The following is a 25,609-nucleotide window of genomic DNA, read 5'->3' as shown; positions in this document are numbered from 1 at the left end:
TTTTTAAATTATTTTTTGCAAAATGCTAAAATGTTTACAAGTATATAGAAACTATGTTCTTAAGTATTAAAGGTAAAACAACAACTTTAATTTATGAAATGTAGTGCAGTAAAAAGTATGACATTATGCTTTGAAATGTCAAGTAAAGTTTTTCAAAGGAAAAAAAAATATGTACTTGAGTAAAGTAAAAAATACTTCACTGCTGTCCACATCTGTTAACATGACAGCAGTGTCAAGTAAAAACCATTTGAAACAACCTTTTATTGTTTGTACAAAAATATACATAGTTTTAAGACCTCCCAGTAACAGAAACACTGCAAAAAAATATTTTTTCCAGATAAACAAAATAATATACATTTCGTCACATACCACGGGGGAGCATTTACATTACTGAGGTAAACAAAAGTAATGTTGGTCAAACTTGGTAAAATTGGAAGTTAAAGGACATGGATGATTTACAACTAAATTATTCAGCACTATTAAAATGTTCAACACTATTAACAATCAAATGACAGAGTGTATACTGAATATATCTGAAATCATGCAAGTCTTTATTTAAAGTTATCAAACAAATCTCCAACATGCAGAAATTGAATGGAATTTGTACTTCTAGAACCGGTTTATTGCACTCTTTCAGTAAAAGTATAATACATATTTCACACTGTATTAACCAGATACACATTTTATTTGCTAAACTGTTCAATCATGGTGGATGAAACAATGATTTTATTATTTCTAAATGTATTTTTCAAATGTAGTCCCTCAATCAAACCTTAAGCACTCCAGACTTCCTTTCAAGTGTTTCCATGTTTAACTCTCACATTACATACATATATATTGCACAAGTCATAAAAGACTGAAGATGTTTACATTCAAGTATGCGATCGAGACTTTAGAAATATACACTCCTTGAACCAGAGAAAATCCCCAGGTACAGACCAAAGCTAAAAACTAAATCTTTCATATTCAAACAATAAAAGCTTCACTTCAAGAATGAACCTTTAAAAAAGAAAACAAGACATTTATTTACACATTTTAAGACAGAATAAAACCTTCCACTCTCATAAAATATATAAACATATAAAACAATTGTTAGACAAAAACTGGTCAAAAGTCTGTCCTTCTCTTCAGCCAGGCCATGTGTGTCATTAAAACATTTGCAACCTGAGAAAACAAAACGGTTCATAAAACTTCAGTTCATTATAATCTTTGAGGCAGTTTATACTCCTGTCTTCTCCTTGATCCAGGCCCTGAATTTTGGCACGGTTGTGTAGATGCCAGGCTTGTTTCTGCGAGCACAACCATCACCCCAGCTCACCACTCCTGCCAGGAACATACGCTCATTTGATAAAACTGACATAGGACCACCAGAATCCCCCTAAAGAGAGAGAGAGGGGGTTATTTACATGGATTACAATAACAGGAGGATGAATCAAGAAAATAAAAAGATACAAATAAAATGGCATTTAAGTTAGAGATGCCCAATATTCAAATTCTGAATGATATCAAAAAGCAGATAATCATTTTTATAAATGGCAGATTAGAGCTGAAACAACGAATCGATTTAATCGATTAAAATCGATTATTAAAATAGTTGTCAACTAATTTAGTAATCGATTCGTCGCTAAATAAATTTTATTTGCCATAAGCGGCTCATTTCGTGCGCATTTCAAATCTGCGGTGACCAAAGTGTGGCAGTAATGAGCCACCGGAGGTTTTACTCAGCCAGTACAGCAGGTGAAGTAGCGAATAGCCAATAGCTGGCCTCGTTTTATGTCACGTGCTTCCCGAACAGCGTCTCTGCAGCATTCAGCGGGAAGTGGGAGTACTTTACTTTGAGCCTTCAAAATGAAGAGTAACCTGTAAACTCTGCACTACTGAACTGTTTAAGGGGCCGTTCACATATCGTGTCTTTTGCGTGCTCAAGTTCGTTATTTCCTATGTAGGCGCGCAGTATGCACTCTCATAATGGAAGCGACGCGGTCGCGACATTAACATTTAAAGCTTTACAAACATGTTATGTGATCAGTTTGTCGTTTACCAGTTCATAATTCAGACTTGCAGCCTAATTATGACTGAATGAGAGAGGTAAATGTTTGAGTATATTTAAAATGCACTTCTTTTCTAAGTATTCACTGCTCTTTTTCACACAGAAGGTTTTTTGTGTGTGTCCCAATTTTTTTTTTTTCTGGACAACCTTCTGATGGATTTTACTTTAAATTGTGAGTTCCATTCAGGTTTCATGCCATTGGCACTTTTTTTCGAAGGATTGTTTACAATTTCACAGCATAAGCTATAAAGCTTTTTCCCAGTAAATAATAAAATACAATGCACTGCAATTTTATTCTGTTTTATCCTTATACTTCGTGAAAATATGTTCTCAAAGATTCCTTAAGCTTTGTTTGGGATGTTAAACTACTTTAGGAGCTCTAAGGACTGCCATGGTGAAAACAATATTTGAAATCTCCTTGTGAATTTTGCTAGAGTATGGGTCAGTGTTCGGTGGTCAGAAGAGTTCGACAAAGGATTACTAACATAATAAAACAACTCCAGGTATATTTTTGATGAGGATATGACAATGCAAAATGGTTAAAATCTCTTAAAAATCTATGCTGAATGATAAAGACCCTTTATTAATAATTTACTTGGGGAAAAAAATGGAAAAAACTAAAATATAAGTACATAAACCGATTAATCGTAAAAATAATCGACAGATTAATCGATTATCAAAATAATCGTTTTTATAAAAGTATAAGGATAAAACAGAATAAAATTGCAGTGCATTGTATTTTATTATTTACTGGGAAAAAGCTTTATAGCTTATGCTGTGAAATTGTAAACAATCCTTCGAAAAAAAGTGCCAATGGCATGAAACCTGAATGGTACTCACAATTTAAAGTAAAATCCATCAGAAGGTTGTCCAGAAAAAAAAAAATTGGGACACACACAAAAAACCTTCTGTGTGAAAAAGAGCAGTGAATACTTAGAAAAGAAGTGCATTTTAAATATACTCAAACATTTACCTCTCTCATTCAGTCATAATTAGGCTGCAAGTCTGAATTATGAACTGGTAAACGACAAACTGATCACATAACATGTTTGTAAAGCTTTAAATGTTAATGTCGCGACCGCGTCGCTTCCATTATGAGAGTGCATACTGCGCGCCTACATAGGAAATAACGAACTTGAGCACGCAAAAGACACGATATGTGAACGGCCCCTTAAACAGTTCAGTAGTGCAGAGTTTACAGGTTACTCTTCATTTTGAAGGCTCAAAGTAAAGTACTCCCACTTCCCGCTGAATGCTGCAGAGACGCTGTTCGGGAAGCACGTGACATAAAACGAGGCCAGCTATTGGCTATTCGCTACTTCACCTGCTGTACTGGCTGAGTAAAACCTCCGGTGGCTCATTACTGCCACACTTTGGTCACCGCAGATTTGAAATATGCACGAAATGAGCCGCTTATGGCAAATAAAATTTATTTAGCGACGAATCGATTACTAAATTAGTTGACAACTATTTTAATAATCGATTTTAATCGATTAAATCGATTCGTTGTTTCAGCTCTAATGATAATCAATAAAAGACCTATTTTAAATTCAATGCTACTTTAAAAACAAAAACAAAAAAAAAGATAATAAAACACATAAAATATTTGTAAATGCCTAAATAGAAAATATTAGTTAAAAATTAGTTAAAATTATTCTTCTCTTTAACATCAACTTTAAGTGAGCATTAGATGATGGCATACGATATCTAGATCTAAAAATAGGGAAAAATGAGCATTACCAAATAAAAATCTAATGTTGATCAAAACTTAAATTGTAAAAAATGAATAAATAGAATCTCTGATACTGACCACTAAATCAAATAATAAACAGAAATAAACCAGACATGCTTTAAAGGGAATAGTCCTGTGTCCGTGTCTGTTTAAAGCACATTCATCAGTGGTCTTTATGAAACCCACCTGACAGGCATCCACTCCTCCGGTCAGAACGCCAGCACACGTCATGCGAGACGTGATCTGACCATCCATTAGTTGGTTACACACTGTGCTGTTGATGATGCGAACATTCGCTTTCTGCAGCACAGTCGCTCCAGAGCCTGAAATACACACACACACACACACACAAATTAAACACTAAGTTAAAGCACTGAATCCCTATTCACTGTTACTTCATATTCACTCAGGTCCATTATAATCATTAACAGTTACATCTTTTGAGTTTATATAGTGTATTAGTAAATGTCAAAATCAACTAATACCATAAAGATTCATAAATCCTTTAGAAGTATTTTTCAATGTTTGTTTAACAAATACAACCTTGTTGTAAAGTGTGACTGATGAGAACTTCTGTTCTTGGGGTGAAATACTGCAGGATTTGTGAACGGTTTAAAGCATTATTGCGTGGCTCTTTTACTGACCTCCTTCTCTGGTGGCACCCCACCCGGTGATAGTGACCGTTTCACCAGCCGGGAAGACGTCAGTGGCAGTGGGCAAGCAGATGGGTCGAATGCTGGCACTGAAGGTCACGGGTGAGTCCAGCTCCATCAGAGCGATGTCGTTGTCATACGTGTAGGCATTGTAGTTTTTGTGAGGAATGATTTGTTTTATCAATCTCTTTGTTGCCTTCTGTTTCTCTTTTTGTGTGTGGAGACCCAAGTATGCTTCCCATGTGCCCGGCTGAGAATATCTGTGAATTCATCAGGTGTACAGACATCAGCATTTTCTCTTCTATTCTAAAGTGAGAAAACCAATGTACTGTATTTTACGGACTATAAGTCACACTTTTTTTCATAGTTTGGCTGGTCCTGCGACTTATAGTCAGGTGCAACTTATTTATCAAAATTAGACACGAAGATAGAGAAATGAACCAAGAGAAATTAACTTGAAAACATTACGGTCCACGGCCGCGAGAGGGCGCTCTATGCTGCTCAGTTCTCCTGTAGTCTACACTGAAGACATAGAGCGCCCTCTCGCGGCTGGAGACGGTAATGTTTTCTCTTTTCTAAATAAATTTCTTGGTTCTAAATAAATGCGACTTAAATATGTTTTTTTCATCATCATGACGTATTTTTGGACTGATGTGACTTATATTCAGGTGCGACTTATAGTCTGAAAAATACGGTAACTGATAAATTAATTTTACGGGTGTACGATTTATATTAACTTTTTTAAAGCAGTGTGTAGAACCACAAAACAAAGCAATGTTTTATATGTGACTTGTGCACAAGACTCCAAAGTTCCATAATGTAGTTTAATATATCTGATCTTAGTTTCAAACCAAAGCCGCGTTTCCACCAAAGGAACTTTACCCAGGAACTAGGGACTTTGGGCTGGTACTTGGTGTGTTTCCACCGCAGGAACCAGGAACTAAATAAAGTTCCGGGTAAAAAAAATGCCCCTCAGAAAGTCCCTGCTGGCGAGGTGGTACTTTTTTAAAGTTCCGGAACTTTCGGGGCGGGACTTTGGCGCTAAACATGCTGATTGGTTGAGTCCACGTAGCATTGGTTGAGTTCAACCACCATTTATTCGGATCAACATTTTCAAAATATTACTGTTATTGTGTCATGAAATGTAATTTTAAAAGTATTTCAGGCGAGAATGTAGTTGTTTAAAACTCAAATCTGTGGTTTATTTATATAGACAGCGCCTTTTTAAAAATGTGTTTCGCCGATCTCAGAGACGGTGAGCTCCACTCGATTAGCGGGAGCTCAGTCCTCATGTATCCGCAGAGAGCAGCCTCTCCTGGGATAGACCTTCTGATAAGTGCCGCTGGCTCTGATGTGTCTTTAGTGGTTAAACATAAAATATAATTCAGCTGCGGGGTAAATCTAACAGGTTTTCTTTTGTCTGTATTCAATTTATCTATATGTTAAAACGAAAATAAAAAAGGCAAGTCTATATAATATTTCGTTTCATTGTAATGGCTGCATATACACATATCCCTGTACTAAGTACATTTCTGCAGCTGTTAAAATGCTTAAATGAAAACCAAAGGAGGCAGTGGTATTTGATATTCTATTTCGTTTTATTGTAAATATACAGTAAGGATAATTGCAGTAGCCAAGACGAGCTGACTGAAGTTATCAAGTATAATATATATATATATATATATATATATATATATATATATAGTTACGCTGCTGTTTATAGATTTACCAGACTTGTGTCGTCGCTGACATCACACTCCCCAGTCGAATGCACTAAGTCAGAACTAACTACCGATGATGCACGTCCAAAATCAGCGTACCTTTTTTTTTTTTTAAATCAGCGGTACTTTGTATTGAGAAACACGCGCTGACCTACGTCACCAGTCATTTGCCTAATCTTCCCGGTACTTTACACCGCGGTGGAAACGCAGAAAGCAACAGGTGTGGGAAGAAAAAAGTTCCTGGGAAAAATGTTCCGGGTAATTTCGGTGGAAACGCGGCACAAGATACTAGAACTTTTCAGAACTTTTGCTATTTAATACAAAGATGTTCACTTTTGACACTACCATTTCTAAAGACATCTCTTCTACTCTCTACCAAAGCTGTATTTATTTGAAGACCAAATACAGTAAAAAAGTTTTCGGCATCAGAAATCATTCTAAAATGTTGATTTGCTGCTCAAAAAACATTTTTTATTATCATCAATGTTGATTTTTTTTTCTTGCTGCTTAACATTTTTGTGGAAATCGTCATACACTAGCATTCAAATGTTTGGAGTAAGATTTAAAGATGTAAAAAAAAGAGAGTGATTAATATTTTTATTCAGAAAGGATAAAATAAATTGATAAAGTGACAGTAAAGGATAAGGATTTCTATTTCAATTGTTGTTTTAAATATAAGGATCATGTGATACTGAAGACTGCAGTAATGATGATGAAAATTCAGCTTTGATCACAGAAATAAATTCTATCTTAAAATAAATTCAAAAACTTATTTTAAATTTTAAAATTATTTTTTACTGTATATATAAATTCAATTAAATGCAGCCTTGGTGACGTCTTTCATATATATTAAACAAACAAATCTTAATTATTCCTTCTGGACTTCTGGCCTGTAGTGTAAGTGTCCAAACAGTTTTTGAAAGGTTTATTTAATGGTGCAGTTAAAGAAAGAAAACAGAACATTTACTTGATTTTGTCTTCGTCTTGTACGCAGTGGGCAGCCGTCACAATCCATTGTTCACTGATGATTGATGCGCCGCAAACATGTGCGGTGTTTTTAACGTGCAGGCTGACCTGCCATGGGAACTCATCCACATCTGCTTCCTGCCCACCCACAATTCGAGGCTTCGAGTTAGCCTTCCTACCACAGTCTAGAGGACAAAGAAAGAGCGAGAGATAGAAACCAATGCTTAACAATGCAGGATATGTGTTGAAGAATAGATGTGAGGAAGTGGAAGCTCTGCACGCACTGCAGTTGGACTCGTCTGATCCGTCGTCGCAGTCAACTTGCCCGTCACACATAGGGTTCGGTTTGGTTAAGCATTTGCCATTACCGCACAGAAACGTTGAGTCTTTACAGATATCTGACAGCACAATGAGAACGAATGAAGAGAAAGAATCCGCTTAAAGTCTCCAAATGTATTCTCTGAATATTTTTGAATTCAATAAACAATAAAAATAATACTACGATAAATTCTTTGTCACCTCTTGAACAGCCGTCTTCATCTGAGCCATCTTTACAGTCTCGATTCCCGTCACACCTCAGCTTCTCTGAGACACACTGATTGTCGTTGCATTGAAATTCTCCAACGTTACAGCCTGCCAGAAAAGAGGACAGCGGTGTTAAACCAGATGAGGATGTGTTTCTGAGTGCTGGAGAATACAGAGGCCCATCCACAGACAGGGTACCGCATGAGGAAATGGGTTTCAGAGTAACTTCCAAATCACAATATTTTGATCAATGCATTTCCAAGTCATCTCCTCGAAGTTCTCTAATTTTGGGCTGGAAACCTGTTTATGCAATCTACCACATGCCTTCTGTCCTCTGACTGATAGTTTATTTTAGTGTTATTATAAAAACAGTCTCTTCAGGTCATGGTACACTTGTCTTTGAACTGTAAAATCCTTTTTTTATAAAGTGAATGGAAAAATTATGCTTATATTCTTATTAAAGATGATAATTTACTGGATGGAGGCAACTTAGGTTTACTAAATACTGAATTTGTTTTTGGAAAATCCAAAAAAATCCAAAAAAATTGAGGTGTTTTTTCTTCCAAGCTCCATATTCTCCTATATAATACTATATGATCCATAAAAGCATCCATCTAAATATTATTTCATATGACAGGCTTTACAGGGTTAACTAACATTAATGTATTATAAAAACAGATAATTAATTAATTATAGAAAATAACAGAACTGAAATGGCATAATTGCATTATTAACCAATTTCAAATTTGAGATCCTTAGTCCTCATAAAAAATCTAAGTGAATAAAATGCTGAATTCTTGGTAGAAATAGTGATAAATATAAAAGCTAATTTTAATAAATAAAAAGTTTAAATAACTTCTTAAATTGAGACTATTATAGTATCTTTGTATACTGAATGTGTCTGTGTCTCCATGTCTTCTCCTTTCATTGCCTGTGGAGGCAGCATTTCTCACGTTTGAATGAATATAGAGAAAAAGTCGGAGAGAAAGGAAGAAAGAAAAGGCTCCTACCACAATTAAGTTCATCTGTATCATCTCCACAGTCATTTACTCCATCACACCGCCAGAACATCGGCTTACAGAACCCGTTTCTGCACTTGATCATGCTGGCATCACATTCTGAAATCCACATTCAATCTCAGTATATCTGAACTCAGGTCATATTCAGAGAGCAAGTGTGTAATTCTGTGTGTGAATCTGAGACAGAGTTCGCTGCACACTTACGGCAGTTCCTCTCGTCTGTGCTGTCACCACAATCGTTCCAGCCGTCACAGCGCAAAGGTGGGTTTATACAGCGCTTGTTGTCACACTGGAACTTATACGGGCAGGCTGAGAGATTCAGAAACTGGATTCACTTTTTAATATGTTCACACTCACACCATTTTAAAACTGCATCAATTAGTCTATTTATTTCCACCTCAGGCCAGACGGTTACCAATAGTTAAATATTTTTCTACTTTTTACTTAGTAACCATTTTTATGTCTTAACTTACGGTCAGTGGGCTCAAAGACCTCATAAATGGCGTTAAAACCTTGATCTACTTGTGATGAATCCGATTTGAACACAACAGTCATCTTGTTACTGTTGACGGTCACTATGGTATTTTCAGGCTGCTTTCCACACAATGTGCTGCAAAGAAACAAACAAGCAGTGCGTGTGAAACCTCCAACTACATTTACATTTACACTTTATCATTTAGCAGACGCTTTTATCCAAAACGACTTACAATTGAGAACAATAGAAGACCAACAAGAGAACAACAACAGTATACAAGTGCCATGACAAGTCTCAGTTAGTCTAGTACAGAACACCTAGCCAGGTTTTTTTTTCTTCCCAAGAATATGATAGACAAGAAAAGAAAACTATTTACCATGGAGAAAATTATGTCAGAGAGAGACTTTTTTCTTTAAATTACTGAACCATATACTGATTAACTGCATAACATCTACTGAACTAAATATGTTGTTGCTATTGAAAGAATGTTGGCTGAACTTTTGTGACTTCTTTACCCTTCTTTGTATATAGTTTTTATGTGCTGAAATTTAAGTTTAATTGTTAAATTGTTAGTAATATTACTTTTGATTTCAAGATAAATGAGCGCTGCTTAAGCTGATTAAAGAAGATATTTGTAAGTTGTAAAAGTTGTAAAAATGACAAACATCAAAGAGATGTTGTCAGTTGTTTCCTTTAAACGATTAAAACCCAGTACTTTTTCCATGAGCTTTCACCTCATGCCCTTGAGCAAAACATTTAAACCCAGACTGTTCAATGTATTTGTTTCTATAATAAGTGTACTGTACACCGCTTTTAAATTAATCTCAACAAAAGATGAGCAATACATGTGACCATACTAGAATTATTCAGAATTACTGATTTATTAATTTAACCCAAAATATCATCTGAGAGGAAAAAAATAACATTATACCCTTCAGCCAATAATATCTCAATATTTATTAGCTAAAATGACAAACTAGAAACTGCTCATTTACCATTTTTTAAATGTAATTTTCATACTAAATATTTTTGTTGCTTTCCAGTAAAATATATATTTTAAACTAAATACATTTACACGAGAAAAAAAAAACTAAACAATTAAAATGTTTGCCCATTTCATTTATTTAACCTTCTTAAGCCAATATGGATTTTTTTTCTTGTTTCAAGCATAACTAAATTTCTAAAGACAACTTTCTGTGTCAACTTTTCTTCTCAAAATAAATAAATCTTCTTTTAATATTTTTAAACCTTTTTACTAGAATACAAGACAAAAATAGGTGGGAAGATCCAAAAGAAATGTCTAATGCGGCCAAGCGCTTTATCAGCACTCTTAGAGGATCAATTTTGTGTAATGTCTACAAGAAGTTTTAAAATACGGACCTTACACCAACAATCTGCACATAATCTCCAGAGCAATGATTCAGACTCCCTGTAGAAACCATGAACGTGGTGAACCTTAACTTGATGTGTTTACCATCAGGAACCTTTAAACAACAGAGATTGGTATAACACTGTTATAACAGTCGTTCAATGTGACATTTACTAGATCAAAATGAATGTCTCACCTGGATGTCCCACTGACATGTTTTGTTGGGTGGGTAATAACTGGGGAAGTTGGGTGACTTAAAACTACCAGACGTTCCACCTAATTTACCACCACATGCAAGATCTGTTAAACGGGGAGAACGAGAGGATTAGAAAGTTCACAGTACAGCATACTCTATTATTATATTATATAATCATAAAAACATATTAATCATTCAAAATATGTTTTTGTTGAAACAACAAGGATTCTTTTTTACCGCTGCTATCTTGACTGATCTGAGTCATACGGGCTCTGAAACCCGGAAAATTCCCTTCTTCGTTGGTTACAAAGGTGACCAGCATAACATTCCGGGACGAGATGAAATTTAAAGGATTACTGGGAGAGTAAAAGCCACACTCCCTGTTTGAGAGAGAAAAACTTTGAGTTCATATTCCACACGCTGATATTAGAGATGCATATAAAGCCACCAGATGGTGCTCCATCTGGAAACACGGTTCATAGTTCCCTTACTCTTCCATGAGGTGTTTGTCCACGGCGACCAATGAGTCATACACTCTCACAAAGTCATTTGAACAGTTTCCTTCCAGGTTGAAGGTGTCAAAAGACAACTTTAGCACGTGGCCTGGGTCTCCCCGAAGCTGCCACTGCACAAAAGTGTTTGGAGCATAAGGTTCGTCGGGGAAACCTGGGGATGTAATGATCTCTTCAGCAGAACTCTTGGCGTGCTGGGAGTATCTCATACTTGCTGGAAATACAGAAAAATATGTTATTCTTACACATTTATTATTGGATACACAGTACATTAATGAGTGCTTAGGGAATTCTGTTCCAAAACCCACTGAACTTTGGTGCCTAGGATTTCCACTACATGGGAAACACAGAGAGAACTGCGGAATTCAACCATGTCTAACTTGAAGAAATTGTACAGTAGAATGTAGTTCCCAAATAACTTTTTTTTTTTTAAGATACCACAGTTTTTACAACAGTGTTTACACTTGGATATTTATTCTAAATGTAAATTAATAGCTTTATAAATGCAACTGATTAGACATCATTTGTAATTTTTAAAGTATTATTTAAATGGAATTCAGAAAAATTAAAACGGAAAATCCAGAATTTAAAACTTCGGGGGGGGAAAAAGAGCACTAAGATTTGCTTTGCTGCCTACTGCTTACATAGTCAGCTGCTTTCTATGGCAGCATTCAAACTGAACAGAAACCACACGTGACGGTCTATTTTTTTTAACTGATCTTGTTGCAGTTCATTATGGGATGGGATTGCTGATGCTGCCTTATAATTTGGCAAAACTAAGATATCTCAGCATCATTAGGTTACCTTTCAGAACTTGCTATGGAAGCAGCTCATTAGGTTTTGTTACAGAGAGTATATGAGAGACATGAGAGACATGAGTAATGGACTACTCACCCCTGGCTTTTGAGAACAAACGTGTGTCCAGAGCTGTTAATGAAAGATTGACATCTGTGCTTCAGGATCATGGGAATTCAAATATTATATAACAAGCAATCTAGAGATCGGTATCAAAGTGAACCTCACAAAACCCATAATCACAAAAAAAAAGTTGTTTGAGAAACCCATTTTTAGGAAATTGTTTTCATCATAATTAAGCACACTACCCCCAATCTCATTACTGTAATGCAAAATAAAATAATGAAATGTTATTTTAAGCATTTATAGATCTGATTACTGTTGTACTATTTGTAAGTTTGTACATTTATTTCTTTAGGCAAAGTTTTTAATGTAGATTTTGCTGAAAAATATGACCTAGACACATTTAAATGAGTTTCATCCATCTATCCAAACTATGTCATGGATGTGCTATGCAGTATTACCTGAAGACACAACATGATCAAAGACCAGGGGACCCTGTTTTTCCCCAACTCTGCGAACTTTGGAGCTTAACCTGTTCACAGCCTGATCCACTTCTGCTTCCTGTCCCGCTGGAACAGCAAACTCTGACTCATAGTAAGCTATTACACTGCCCTCACTGCAGACAGACAGAGACAGGCCACGTTCAATATAACAGTGTACATCAACGACTACCAGAAAAATGCATTTTCACATTGATGAAAATTTGTTAGAACTTTAGCCACTTATTGTTCATTAAAGTTATTTTTCAATAGTGAAAAGTAAAAATTTTGCCCATTTATGATGAAATGCAAATAAAACATTTCAATTTAGGCAAAACAAAATGGTCTGTGCAGATCCAAAAGGAATAGTTCACTTAAATATGAAAATGTACTTACCTTCAGGCCATCCAAGATGTAGATGAGCGAGTTGGTTTCTTCATCGGAGAAATGTAGCATTACATCACTTATTCACTACTGGATCCCTTGTGGTGAATGGGTGCCGTCAGAATGAGAGTCCAAACAGCTGATTACAGTCCGTCAGTGGGTTTTGCTGTGAGAGGAAAACAGGGGATGGACTTTTTCAGTGGAGGAAATGTTATTATGGATTTTGGACTTTTTTTGCCAGAAGTGATGTTTTTATCAGCTGTTTTGACTCTCGTTCTGACGACACCCATTCACTGCAGAGGATCTACTGGTGAGCAAATTTCGCAGTTTTAATTAAGAAATAACTCATCTACATCTTGGATGAGCAAAGATAGCTGCAAAACCAAAAAAAACATTCAAAAAGTGTTTTAAAAATGTGTGTATTCTTCGTACCTGAAGGCTTGGACTTCGGAACCAATGTAATATTTAGACAGTTGTGGAGATTCGGAGTACATTGATTTTAGCTAAACATGAATAAAAAAATTAATTACACACTTTTCAACTGTCATCATTATGCAAAACAAATTAGTTATAATTTGATTCCTACCTGAGCCATGACTTGGTTTGCCAAGTCTTTAAATTCTGCACTGTCCGGGTTTTCATACGCATCCACAAAAGCTTGATTTGCGATCCTAACTGAGCCGGTGTAAATCTTCTGTGACTGCAAATTCTGCCGGACTGAAGACACCAGGGAGACACGAACCAACAAACATGTGATCAGCACTATCAGGCCGGACACTGGTAACAGTGTTATGCTGTCTGTGGCTACAGTACTGACTTACAGTGGAAATGCCAGACCAGAAGCCCAATGGTCAAAGCCAAAACAGCAGCCAAGATCACCACAACAACAATGATCCCAACTTTCCCAGGGCCCCTCTTCTTCTTCAGCTTTTTATTATCTGATGCTGGCAAGAATGTGTCAGCTAGTTCCCAGTTCATATCCTAAAAGCAAAAGAAAAAATATATACTTTATACATTCTCTGTGAATTTCAGGGTCTCTGAATTCAACCAGAAAAAAGTCAGTTTGAAGAAATACATAAAAATTAAAGCTGCAGCACATATCCTCAACAGAATCGGATTGAACAGAAAATACACAGTAAATTGCAGAGCTTTTCTGACAGAATAAGTACAGATTCAGATGTATTATATAAGAGCAGCATCAAAACACTTCCCTAGGTGTTGTTTTCAGAGGAGAAGGAGGACTGTCTACATTTTTATAAAGCAATCAAACTTTTTTTTTTTTTTTTTTTTGTAATACCATTCATCATAGACACCACCAAAAAATTGGTTTTAAATAATTGAGTTGAGAAAAGCATGTTTGGGTGGACTGTGGAAATTTTAACTGCTTTTACTTTCTTACTGTATTTACTAAATATTATCATGCATTTTAAGCAATAGAAAACATTTAACAAGGATAAGTGATGAAACTTTATTTGAATAAATATTATGTTAATATAAACCATGCTAAAAATATATATAATAATAAAGCTTGCTGTTTTAACAGTTCTTCAGATGCCTTTAACCAAGAAATGACATAAATAAGTGAAAGTGACGTGACATTCAGCCAAGTATGGTGGGTGACCCATACTCAAAATTTGTGCTCTGCATTTAACCCATCCGAAATGCACACACACAGAGCAGTGACATACACACACATCCGGAGCAGTGGGCAGCCCTTTATGCTGCGGCGCCCGGGGAGCAGTTGGGGGTTCGATGCCTTGCTCAAGGGCACCTCAGTCGTGGTATTGAAGGTGGAGAGAGAGCTGTTCATGCACTCCCCCCACCCACAATTCCTGCCGGCCCGGGACTCGAACTCACAACCTTTCGATTGGGAGTCCGACTCTCTAACCATTAGGCCACGACTTCCCCCTGAATGAGGCCGATGAGTATGGTGTCATCTGCAAACTTCAGGAGCTTGACAGAGGTGTCCTTAGTGACAGACGGAGTTGCAGAACATAATGCAGTCCAAAGTCTACTGCATCGTCCACAGACCTGTTTGCTCTGTAGACAAACTGAAGAGGATCTAGCAAGGGTCCAGTGATGTCCTTCAGGTGGGCCAGCACCAGTTTTGCAAATGACTTCATGACTACAGATGTTAAAGCCACAGCCCTTTAGTCATTTAGTCCTGTAATTTTGGGTTTCTTTGGGATGGGGATGAAGGTGGAGCGTTTGAAGTATGAAGGGACTTCACACATCTCCAGTGATCTGTTGAAGATCTGTGTGAAGATGGGGGCCAGCTGGTCAGCACAGGATTTCAGACAGGCTGGTGTAACACAATCTGGGTCTGGTGCTTTTTTCCTTTTCTGCTTCCGGAAGACCTGGCGTACAGCATCCTCGCTGTATTGCATGTGTGTGTGTGTGGGGGGGGGGGGGGGTGCAGGAGGTGTGGATGGTGAAAGCGGTTGTTTGAAAAGGACTTAGGTCAGTATAAGATGAACCAGGCTGTGATCAGAATGTCCCAAAGCTGCTCGAGGAACAGAGTGATATGCATACTTTATTGTGGTGTAACAGTGATCCAATATACGACTGTCTCTTGTGGGACATGTAACATGCTGTCTGTATTTTGGCAGTTCATAGGAGAGATTGCCTTTATTAAAGACCCAGAGAATGATTAAAACAGAGTCCGGGTGTTGTTGTTCTGTCTCTGTGATCTGGGGCCTGTACCATGATGGTAGCTGAACAAATTCAGAGTTACAGGATTAGTTTTAAGTTGACAAAACCAAACCTCTCCAGTCCGGCTTTATTGGTACCATGATGCTGATCATCAACTTTCTTTGTCAACTCAGGCTTTGATCCTGAGTTTGTGGAGCGTGTGCACATGAATATGTGACATCACTGGTGAACAGCCAATCACGGCCTTGCAATACAAAGAAAGTTTGATTTACTTAGCGAGATTCAAAACTGAAGGTTAAAGGTTTTGCTAAAGGTTAACAGATTGATGAATATGACCAATTTAAACGTCATATGAATTATGAAGGAGGACAAATAAAATAAATTATCTTGCTTTATCAGTGAAGTCACAAGTGAAACTCGTTAACTTAGTTTACACATTTGAAAATATATAGTGATAAGAGACTAAAACATGTAAGGTCAGATTTTTTATTTTTTAAATAGTGCAATCGTTTGATCTGTATCTTATATGTATACATTACTATTTAAAATAAACGATTTATAATAACTGTTAAAGTAAAATTGCTTGTGTGTAAAAGATAAATAATAATATCACAATTATTATATAAATCATAAAAGACTCAGTAATTATCATTTTGTTGTTGTTGTTGTTTTTTTTTAGCATTAGTGACCTTTAATTATGAGCAAGATAAACTGGAGTGACTGTGTCAGACATGTGTCACTTCTTTCACATCTGATTGGTCCAGCTTCAGTTTGAGATCTCTAATCCAGAACATAGCCTGCCCCAGAGCAGGTTAGCTGTGGAGTGTAAGTTACTATGGAAATAAACGCAGCTAAAAGCCTAGCCACTTACATGGTACCTAAAACCCAGGATTGGTGCAAACTAAACTGAAATTTACCTGGCTAGCCAAATAATCCGGCTTCATGGTACAGGCCCCTGATCAGCAAGTTTCTGTAAAGCTGAGCTCACATGCGCTTGCGGGGGAATGTAAACACTCACCAGAATGAACGAGTGAAACTCCCGCAGCGAATAGAACGGCTTGCAGCATTTCTAGATTAGGACAGCACATCTTCTTTAACACAGTTACATCTGTTGTGTAAATTTTGTGTAAAAAATAAATAAAATAAATAAATAAAAGGACTTTGTGACAAAAGAGCATTTACACGTGATGTGAAGTGCACCAGGTTTCTAATTAAGTATGAGTTTTTAATGTTTCTGAAAGAAATCTCTTATGCTCACCAAGACTGCATTTATTTGATCAAAAAATCAGTACAAACGATAATATTGTGAAATATTATTACAATTTAAAATAACTTTCAAACTACTTTGATGATGTTTTTCTTACCTTTCTGGACATGGACATTATACCGTGCACACAGTTTCAATGGAGGGACAGAAAGCTCTTGGACTAAATCTAAAATATCTTAAACTTTGTTCTGAATATGAACGGAGGTCTTACGGGTTTGGAACAACATGAGGGTGAGTTATTAATTACATAGTTTTAATATTTGGGTGAACTAACCCTTCAAGCAGTTGACATTCTATGACGACATTGAAAAACCAGCTGATCACTGCTGAATAAGTGAGATTTCACAGAGTCATTTTCAGGTTTCATTTGTGGGGGTGTTGTCTCATAGTAAATCTAACCGCCGTAAGCATGTTGTAACAGATGCAGGTGTACACACAGGTATCATACAAATACACAATAACATGACGTGGTGCTGACCCTTCAACTCAAAACTGATTCATGAAATCAATTAAACCACATATGCACCAAAACACTTAATCTGATCTGCATTTAACTAGTAGTGTTGCTTTAAAACAATACCCAAGTACAAGTTAGTTACATTTTATATCTTAGAACCCAATCTTTTTATGTTTATATTGTTTTTATCAAGAGTATTATTTTATACAGATTTAGAAAACTTGAAACCACACTATGCTCAGGGACCCTGTGAATCATATTTTGAACTGGTTAATTTATATAAACCTTTCGAATGGACCAACTTTTTCTCAACACTACATATGACGGAAACAGAGATGGCTTTTGATTTCTTTGAAAACATCTGAGCGACTGTCAAACTGGTGAGTAATGCAGTTAAGCTGCGTGTCACTACTTACTTCCCAGCAACCAGTGACAAACCGATGTTTGAGATCTTGGTTAAAGATTTTAAAAACAGCCCGTTAAAGGGCAGATATTATGTTTTCACTTATTTTGAAGAAATATTTAGTAAAAATGAATATTAATTTTATTTTTTGCAAAGTAGGGTATGTCTCAGTTCTTATTATATTGGTAAACAGTCACCTAGTAGTACACTGAAATAAATGGGTGTAGTATTTACTTATTGTAGGAAAATATTTTCACGCACAAATGCCAAAAAACACATTGAACTCAACTTAAATTGTTTCAAAATAAAGACTGAAATAGCATTTTCTAGTAAAACATTATAATATATATATATATATATATATATATATATATATATATATACTATTATAATTTTTTTAAGTGTACCCTAAATGCTGGCATCCACATTCTGCGGAGAAACATGTATCAGTCACCACGACATATAACCAAACAATTCACTAGCAGTGACTTTTTAATCCCTTAAAATAAGAGCTACATATAATCGCCAGAGACTTAAGATGCAGTTGTCGACTGGAAGCACTTCATTTAAGGTCTTGTAAAAGTCTATTGGCATCCAATCCTCACAGACAACAATGAAGCATAGCTAAACCAGTCAAGCAGAACGACTTAAACACAAACAGAAATGAAATCCCCAACACATGCAAACCGATCGAGATGAAAAGAAAAGGAATGAATGTCAGCTGAACACCTGGGCTTGTTCTCACAGAGTTACTTTTCAAGTTTGTTAACTGTACAAGTTCAGTATAGAGGTTAACAATCAAAATGTCAGGTTGTGCAATGTGTCATTACATCTTATAGTCAACCTACAAGGCCTTGCAGGTACAAAAAATTATACATATATATATATATATATATATTATATAATCAATGTTAGCTTTCATCTTGATTGTTAAAGCCACAAAGTTGTAAAGAACATCTACTAAAAATATTAGTGTTAGAGGAGCTTTAACATAACATAATACTAACTTACGAACACATTTTGAGTCCCTGAACCCAAAAATGTATGACTTCCTGATATTTACAGGTTTCCCATGAGCGTGGGAACCTTGACAGCAATAGACATAGTCATAGATGGCAGCAATGCCCCTACCACCATAACAACAATCTTGTAAATAAGATTAAATATAAATAAAATATACATTTATAGTTTTAAACTTCCAGCCCTTGCAGATCTTGAAATGATCCCTTTCACGAAACAGGTCGACACAACATGAAATACATTCAAGTGATAAAAGATGCCCACCGCACAGCTCTTAGTACAGATATGTGAGATATCACTCATTACATGTTTGAGGTTGGAAACTATTAAGTTGTTAATAATATAAAGTCTGGGTAAATCTTACCGAAGAGGATCCGGGAGTGTAGCGCATTCCTCGATCCATAGGGTCCATTTCTGAGAGACCACCAGGAGAATAATTATCTACAAACGTTTCTTCTCCTCACACTTCTTCCTCTGCTAATAAAATAAGACGAAGAATTGTGTACTTTAAGAAAAAAAAAACCAAGCTTGCTATTTTAAGAGTGTGGAAATCAACAACACGACCATAACAAGTGCACGAGGAACAAAATGTAAACACAACACAAATATAAATTACAGCGTCCTTTTAAATGAACTGTGGAACCAACTAAGACGTGTATGTCTCAAGAACGAGATGACAGGATTAAAACCAGGTATTTGTATGTTCCCCTGCGAGAGTGAAGATTGTTTCGACTGCCTGAGAAACGAGGAAGATATTTCCGGTAGAGTGGGCGTGACTAACTCAAGCGATACCGGCTCTACAGGTGAGCACTAAACAGAAATAACACTTTAAAACACAATCTCCAATCTACACAATAGTCCTAAATACACCGATATAAGTGACTACATACCTTAACATTTTAAAGCAACTGTAAGGTAGGCTTTATTTAAAGTATAGATATGACTGTAGAAATTCAGTATCGATGAGTATTTCTGCTGCGGAGTGACTCACCTTCCGCGAGCGTCTACTATGTCTCGGAATCTTATTAGTGTGCTGCCTACTTAGAGCGCGTGGTTAGTCAACATACCTGTAGACTGATTCGGAATGCGCCTATGGGACCGAAAAGACTGTGTAAGTAGTAGAATTTGAGACAAAGCCTTCAATGATACAAACTTGACTTGTAGGTTTCTGTTGCATGAATATGGCGTTTCCACTTAATAGAGCTCACTGGAAAAACGATGAGTAGGTATTACTAAATATAGACCAATACAAAAAAATAATTAAAAACACACAAAAATAATAATATCATTATATAGATATATTATTTGTATTAGTATACACACACATATAGCTATAGAGAGAGAGAGAGAGAGAGAGAGTGAGAGAGAGAGAGAGAGAGAGAGAGAGCAACACAAATCAAATATGTAAAATGATACTAATACTAATACAATATAATATGCCAGTAATAATAAAGTTTATAGATATCATATATTCTTAATATACACTCACCTAAAGGACTATTAGGAACACCTGTTCAATTTCTCATTATTGCAATTATGTAATCAACCAATCACATGGCAGTTGCATCAATGCACTTAGGGGTGTGGTCCTGGTCAAGACAATCTCCTGAACTCCAAACTGAATGTCAGAATGGGAAAGAAAGGTGATTTAAGCAATTTTGAGCATGGCATGGTTGTTGGTGCCAGACGGGCCGGTCTGAGTATTTCACAATCTGCTCAGTTACTTGGATTTGGCAGTCCTGTGGGCCAAAATGCCTTGTTGATGCTAGAGGTCAGAGGAGAATGGGCCGACTGATTCAAGCTGATAGAAGAGCAACTTTGAGTGAAATAACCAATCGTTAAAACCGAGGTATGCAGCAAAGCATTTGTGAAGCCACAACACGCACAACCTTGAGGTGGATGGGCTACAACAGCAGAAGACCCCACCGGGTACCACTCATCTGCACTACAAATAGGAAAAAGAGGCTACAATTTGCACAAGCTCACCAAAATTGGACAGTTGAAGACTGGAAAAATGTTGCCTGGTCTGATGAGTCTCAATTTCTGTTGAGCTTCGTGCCCTGGATGTGCATCCCACAGATCTCCATCAACTGCAAGATGCTATCCTATCAATATGGGCCAACATTTATAAAGAATGCTTTCAGCACCTTGTTGAATCAATGCCACGTAGAAATAAAGGCAGTTCTGAAGGCGAAAGGGGGTCAAACACAGTATTAGTATGGTGTTCCTAATAATCCTTTAGGTGAGTGTATCTTAATATGGTAAAGTTTGTTGACCAAATCTATTTGCTTAACTCAATAAATTAAATTAAATAAAATGATATACAGTATAGAAATTTAACAACTAAATTATAATCAAAAGGCAATCTTATAGTGAGGGTACCAAAAGATTTGGTAAGTCATACAAATATTCACCAGAAATGGATATGGGTTAGTCTCTCAAAATGGCAATTTTATATAGATACACAGATAAATGTTTAGATGGATGTCCTTATTGACCCTTGGATTTATAGCATCAGCAACTGCACAATCAATAGCACACAGTATCTAGCAAAAACTCTTAAAGATAATATATAAGGTATAGACATGTGCATCAGAATGTGGGAAAACATGAATAAGTTGCACAGAGGGCAGATGACATCTGTCAGATGTATTGACTATTGGATTGTGTAAATGTGGTGTGATGGGAGAAGCAGACAGTCTATTGTGTAACAACTGCAGGGGGTCAAACACCATGTGGTTTTTTCTGCCCGCTGCTACTGATTTTACATGGACCACCTGTACATCCGTGTCTGTGCTCACAGGTAGACATGGACATGTAAATCAGTGTCCTGCTGTGTGACATTACTTCTCCCGCTGTGTATTACAGTTTATTCTTCAACAGGATAAGAAGAAAAGATTGAAATGACCTGAATATTGAGTCCGACTCTGTCCGTTATTTACTATGCCCACTCACTTCTGCCCAGGCCTGCTAAAAAATAAAATTCTGCCTACGCTACTGATGTTAAAGAGGAAATTGTGGACTTTTATGAGATACCAAATGTGTGGTTTGGTCATGTCAACTTCCCCTCGCTGACTGTGAAACTTCTGTCAATGCAACACAAAATTGGAAAGAAAATCATATACAGTATTATTTTGTAATTAGCATTTATGTTTCATTTATTTTCACTTTGTCTGTGAATAAACATTTCTCTCTCTCATTAAAAAAATTAAAAATTAAATAAATTAACTTCTTAGAAAAAAGATAGTTAATAGATGGTTTTATATGTAATCCACTAGGAATTTCTGCATACGTTTCCAATGGTTGGGAAGAACATATAAGAAAAATGGTTCTAGACAGTTATTTTTTTTGGTACTAAATACAACCCTTTTTATTATGGTTTCATAAAGGACCATGCTTTGAAAGTTCTATATGAGACAACACTGGTGTTTTAAATAACATTTTTAATAATAATAATTCGTTTTTTAATTTTGTTTATAATCTTTTTTTTCTACCTCTCTATCTGCCTGGTCTTATAATATCTTCTAGTCTATTTTAGGGTTTTACATCAAAACTTTTTCGACAAATGAAATTGTAGCATATATGACAGTGCTCTAACAACAGTTATTAACTGAATACATGATAATCGACACTGAATATTTATAAATACAGAAGTAAAACAGAAAATAGATGTAATGAAGACCAAGTTCCAGTGAAATATCTTGACAGTCCTCTATGATGCATCATTCTGGTGTAACTGTGTGGCAGCTTCTCTCTGCAAATGATGAGGTTGTGACAGGTGGCACCTGTTTGGTAGAAATACTCAACTGGGTTTAGAGTTACACTGTGTTTTTTTCCATTAGTTTCAAGGGATAGTAAAAAAAAAAAAAAAATTTAAAATCTCACCTAAGTTTTTTTTTTTTTATTCGTCTATTGAATGTGGTTAACCACATTCTTCAAAATACCTTTTTTTTTGTATTCAGCAGAATTATGAAACTCATTCAGGTCTGAAACAACTGTGATTGAGTAAATGATGGAAGAATTGTAATTTTTGGGTGAATTTTCCTTTTAAGTAAAAACATGTTTAGGCAGGCTAGAAATAGCCATTATGAAAATCTAACAATAGCATATGTATTGTTAGTGAGGAAGAAGAGAGACGTATCCTCGACTGAACAGGCACACACATAGACAGATTCATATGTTTAGATTCCCTTAGAGTTATATGCTCTAGTGTGGAAAAAATTTACAAACTCAAATGGGGAACAATAACTTACATATGACAAAATATACACTTTTACAATCACATCTCAATCACACATAAATGTCCGTGTATATATTACTACATACAATAACAACACACCAAACAAACATTCTCTAAACATTTCAGGGGGTTGCAAGGTGCACACACCCAGCATGATGACCTCATTTCCGCTAGGTCCCTTCTTCAGACGCCCGGTGGCGCGCTTGATCCTGTTTTTAGAGCTCGCGCAGTGGCAGTCGGGGACGCGCTACATTCCACGCGCACTCAGAGCGGGATCAACGCACAGTGGGAAAAACACAGGAAAGAGAGACACACACAGCAATCGCTCGAGGATCGTTTACCTAGCTGCTTTCTGTTTAATAGCCTCTTGTAAGAATCCACATCGGGATAATTTCAGCACAAGCCCCAGCAGAGAGTAACCGAGGAAGATGGGTTTAATCCCGGCCGTGTCTGTGCTCGTTCTGGTCATCGCTGTTCCGAGTCTGGCCGGATACATTGAGGTGCGTGCGCACTAATATTACCCCCTCGTTTTCGCAATTATCTTATATTCTTTTACATTAATATTTTTGTACTGAAACCTCTTCTTATAGTGATATTAATATTTCTGAATAAGTAGTAGTTTAGAATAAATGTTCAGCCTATGAAATCATCACACTGATGATTATAATGTAATATGAAATGTTCAATTTTGACAATGTCTTTGGACGGTCTTTCTTCGGACAGGCTGTAGAGGTTAAATGCCTTTTTATTTATTTTTTATTTTAGTACTTTTATTTTTGTTGTTGTATTGGAAATTTGAACCCCCCCCCCCCCACACACACACACACAGATTTTTTTAATCTTAGTGCCAGTTTGAAGTCCTCTGTAGCTGAAATCTGAATGAATCTGAATCTCTGTATATCTTCAAATTTCATTTTAACCAGTAATGTTAGTTGCCGTTTTAATATTTGTGTTATTTCATAAACTTATGAATTATAACCTGATCTTACATTGGAGAATATCCACACTTTTCCTTGATAAATCGATCAGAAGAGATCTTATAAAGGTTTGTATCTGCTCTGAGGTTTGGCTTAATGTAAAATGACATAAACCATAAAAAATTAATAAAAATCAAACAATCCAACTGGACAAACCGCTTCAACATATTTGATCTGATAGTATAGTTTACTAAAATGATTCAGATCATTAGATGTATTCATCAGAAATAGCTTTCAGGGGGTTGCTGTGATCGGTGTGACGAGCTTTAGGTGCACTCCCCATGTTAAAGGGCAAGTTTGTGTTCGTCAGAGAACAATGGGTCGGCCTTGTGAAACATGTAAGTTGCTTTCACAGTAGGCAAATTATGCAAATGAATTTGTGTGGTATATTAGATGAAGCCAAGTCAAGTCTCCGGGACGATCCCTGTCTGGTTGCTTTAAACCTGTCCTTGTCCAAGAGGAGTCTCTGCGCTCATTTCTGATGGCATGCTCTTCCTATAAGAGCTCAGCCTGAAGGCATGATATAACAAATTGTGAAACCATTGTTTTCAGCGCCAGAAATAATGGTTGCAAAGCACTAAAATAAAAAAAAAGCAATCTCTTTGTTGCTAATTGCTGCATTTAGAGAGAAAGGCGCTGCCTGTGGTTCACCGTCATGAGGAGGTGCAGGGATGTTGATGGATGTGCGTAGAAAAGCATTGCTGTAGAAAATCAAAGAATCATTTTACCTTCAGATCAATATTACGACCTTATTGTGTTTCTGTTATTACTGCTTTTGTCTTTTGTTATACATTTGACTCCTTGTGTCCTTGATTGTTTTGATCCGATCGCTCCTCAAGCTCTCTGATCAACATCAACCTTAATTGAGGGGGGAGTTTTGTCACCCAGTGTATTTGTGTTTTACAGTTAATGTTGTTGATTCATATTTATATTGTAAGATATAATTAAAAAAAAATTTATTTCAAACTCTGAATTGAATTTATTTTAACTAAAAAAGACAATAATAAACATTTTTCAGCTGATGGTAATAGTTATAGTAATATTCAGGTGCTGAAATACTACAAAGAATTATCTATTTATGTTTAACTTTAAAATATCACTGGTTAGTATTCAATGTAAGCATAAACATTAATGACAGACAGCAGCTGATTTATTTAGGCGCTGTCTCTTTAAGACCTCATGCACGGATCTATCATACTGTTACAAGTTTTGTTTACATTCCCTTAATATATATATATATATATATATATATATATATATATATATATATATATATATATATATATATATATATATATATATATATATATATATATATATATACACAACTCAACAAGTCGGGCATTCTGACATAATTATGTATTTAATTGGCCGTTTAGGTGCAACAAACTTAATTCTGTAGTTGCACGCTCCCGAGTGTGAGGTCACAGAAAGGGGTTTCACAGAGAGTGGGAAAGTACTGAATTGAGCACTTTGAGTGTTTAAAATTTTAACACTCAAAAGCACATGCAAATGATGATAGTCATCTGTACTGCTCTGAAATATTTGTAGGAATTTCCCACGTTACAGGTTTTGAAACTGTGGGAATTACTAGAATAATTCCACACCGGCGATGACATGACTGCGGCGCCAAATCATTTACTGTCCTCACGCA

At 36.1% G+C, this 25,609-nt stretch overlaps 2 protein-coding genes across 11 annotated transcripts in view; one reads left to right on the top strand and one right to left on the bottom strand.

Moving 5' to 3' along the window:
• Window positions 1-241: 241 nt before the first annotated feature.
• Window positions 242-20,031, bottom strand: LOC127934244 (suppressor of tumorigenicity 14 protein homolog). 3 transcript variants are annotated; one of them, XM_052531492.1, is made up of 20 exons: window positions 19,892-20,031; window positions 19,103-19,215; window positions 13,761-13,920; window positions 13,526-13,656; window positions 13,372-13,442; window positions 12,538-12,692; window positions 12,113-12,145; window positions 11,198-11,432; window positions 10,944-11,086; window positions 10,707-10,810; window positions 10,522-10,625; window positions 9,140-9,276; window positions 8,871-8,975; window positions 8,658-8,765; window positions 7,642-7,755; window positions 7,407-7,520; window positions 7,124-7,307; window positions 4,427-4,695; window positions 3,969-4,105; window positions 242-1,378 (listed from the first exon to the last, which is right to left on the bottom strand). In XM_052531492.1, exons 2-20 carry the CDS (start codon window positions 19,148-19,150, stop codon window positions 1,220-1,222), a joined length of 2,511 nt encoding a protein of 836 aa, XP_052387452.1. In that variant the 5' UTR covers window positions 19,151-19,215; window positions 19,892-20,031; the 3' UTR covers window positions 242-1,219. The 3 variants fall into 3 exon arrangements, with proteins under 3 accessions (XP_052387452.1, XP_052387455.1, XP_052387453.1); XM_052531495.1 differs by having other exon boundaries at window positions 19,103-19,212; window positions 19,892-19,945; XM_052531493.1 differs by lacking the exon at window positions 19,892-20,031 and adding an exon at window positions 19,355-19,493.
• A 3,161-nt stretch (window positions 20,032-23,192) lies between these two features.
• The window catches only part of LOC127934242 (amyloid beta precursor like protein 2), a 71,048-nt gene continuing 68,631 nt past the window's right edge, over window positions 23,193-25,609 (top strand). For 4 of the 8 annotated variants that reach the window (XM_052531491.1, XM_052531488.1, XM_052531485.1 and 1 more), the window contains exon 1: window positions 23,206-23,478. In XM_052531491.1, coding sequence (XP_052387451.1) covers window positions 23,407-23,478 — 72 coding nt within the window. In that variant the 5' untranslated portion in view covers window positions 23,206-23,406. Of the gene's footprint in view, window positions 23,479-25,609 lie in introns of all 8 variants that reach the window. The other 4 variants (XM_052531489.1, XM_052531487.1, XM_052531486.1 and 1 more) reach the window with 2 other exon arrangements.

Source organism: Carassius gibelio, chromosome A18 (assembly GCF_023724105.1).
Source record: "Carassius gibelio isolate Cgi1373 ecotype wild population from Czech Republic chromosome A18, carGib1.2-hapl.c, whole genome shotgun sequence".
Classification (NCBI taxonomy): domain Eukaryota; kingdom Metazoa; phylum Chordata; class Actinopteri; order Cypriniformes; family Cyprinidae; genus Carassius; species Carassius gibelio.
This window is presented reverse-complemented; position numbering and strand designations above follow the sequence as displayed.

What these genes read in the sequence shown, in the direction of transcription:
- LOC127934244 (XM_052531492.1), bottom strand. Translation starts at nt 19,150, where the DNA reads ATGGACCCTATGGATCGAGGAATGCGCTACACTCCCGGATCCTCTTCG. An exon ending in CAAACCAAGTCATGGCTCAG is followed by an intron (nt 13,443 to 13,525) that starts GTAGGAATCAAA and finishes ATTCATGTTTAG; the next exon opens with CTAAAATCAATGTACTCCGA. An exon ending in ATCAGACGAGTCCAACTGCA is followed by an intron (nt 7,308 to 7,406) that starts GTGCGTGCAGAG and finishes TTTGTCCTCTAG; the next exon opens with ACTGTGGTAGGAAGGCTAAC.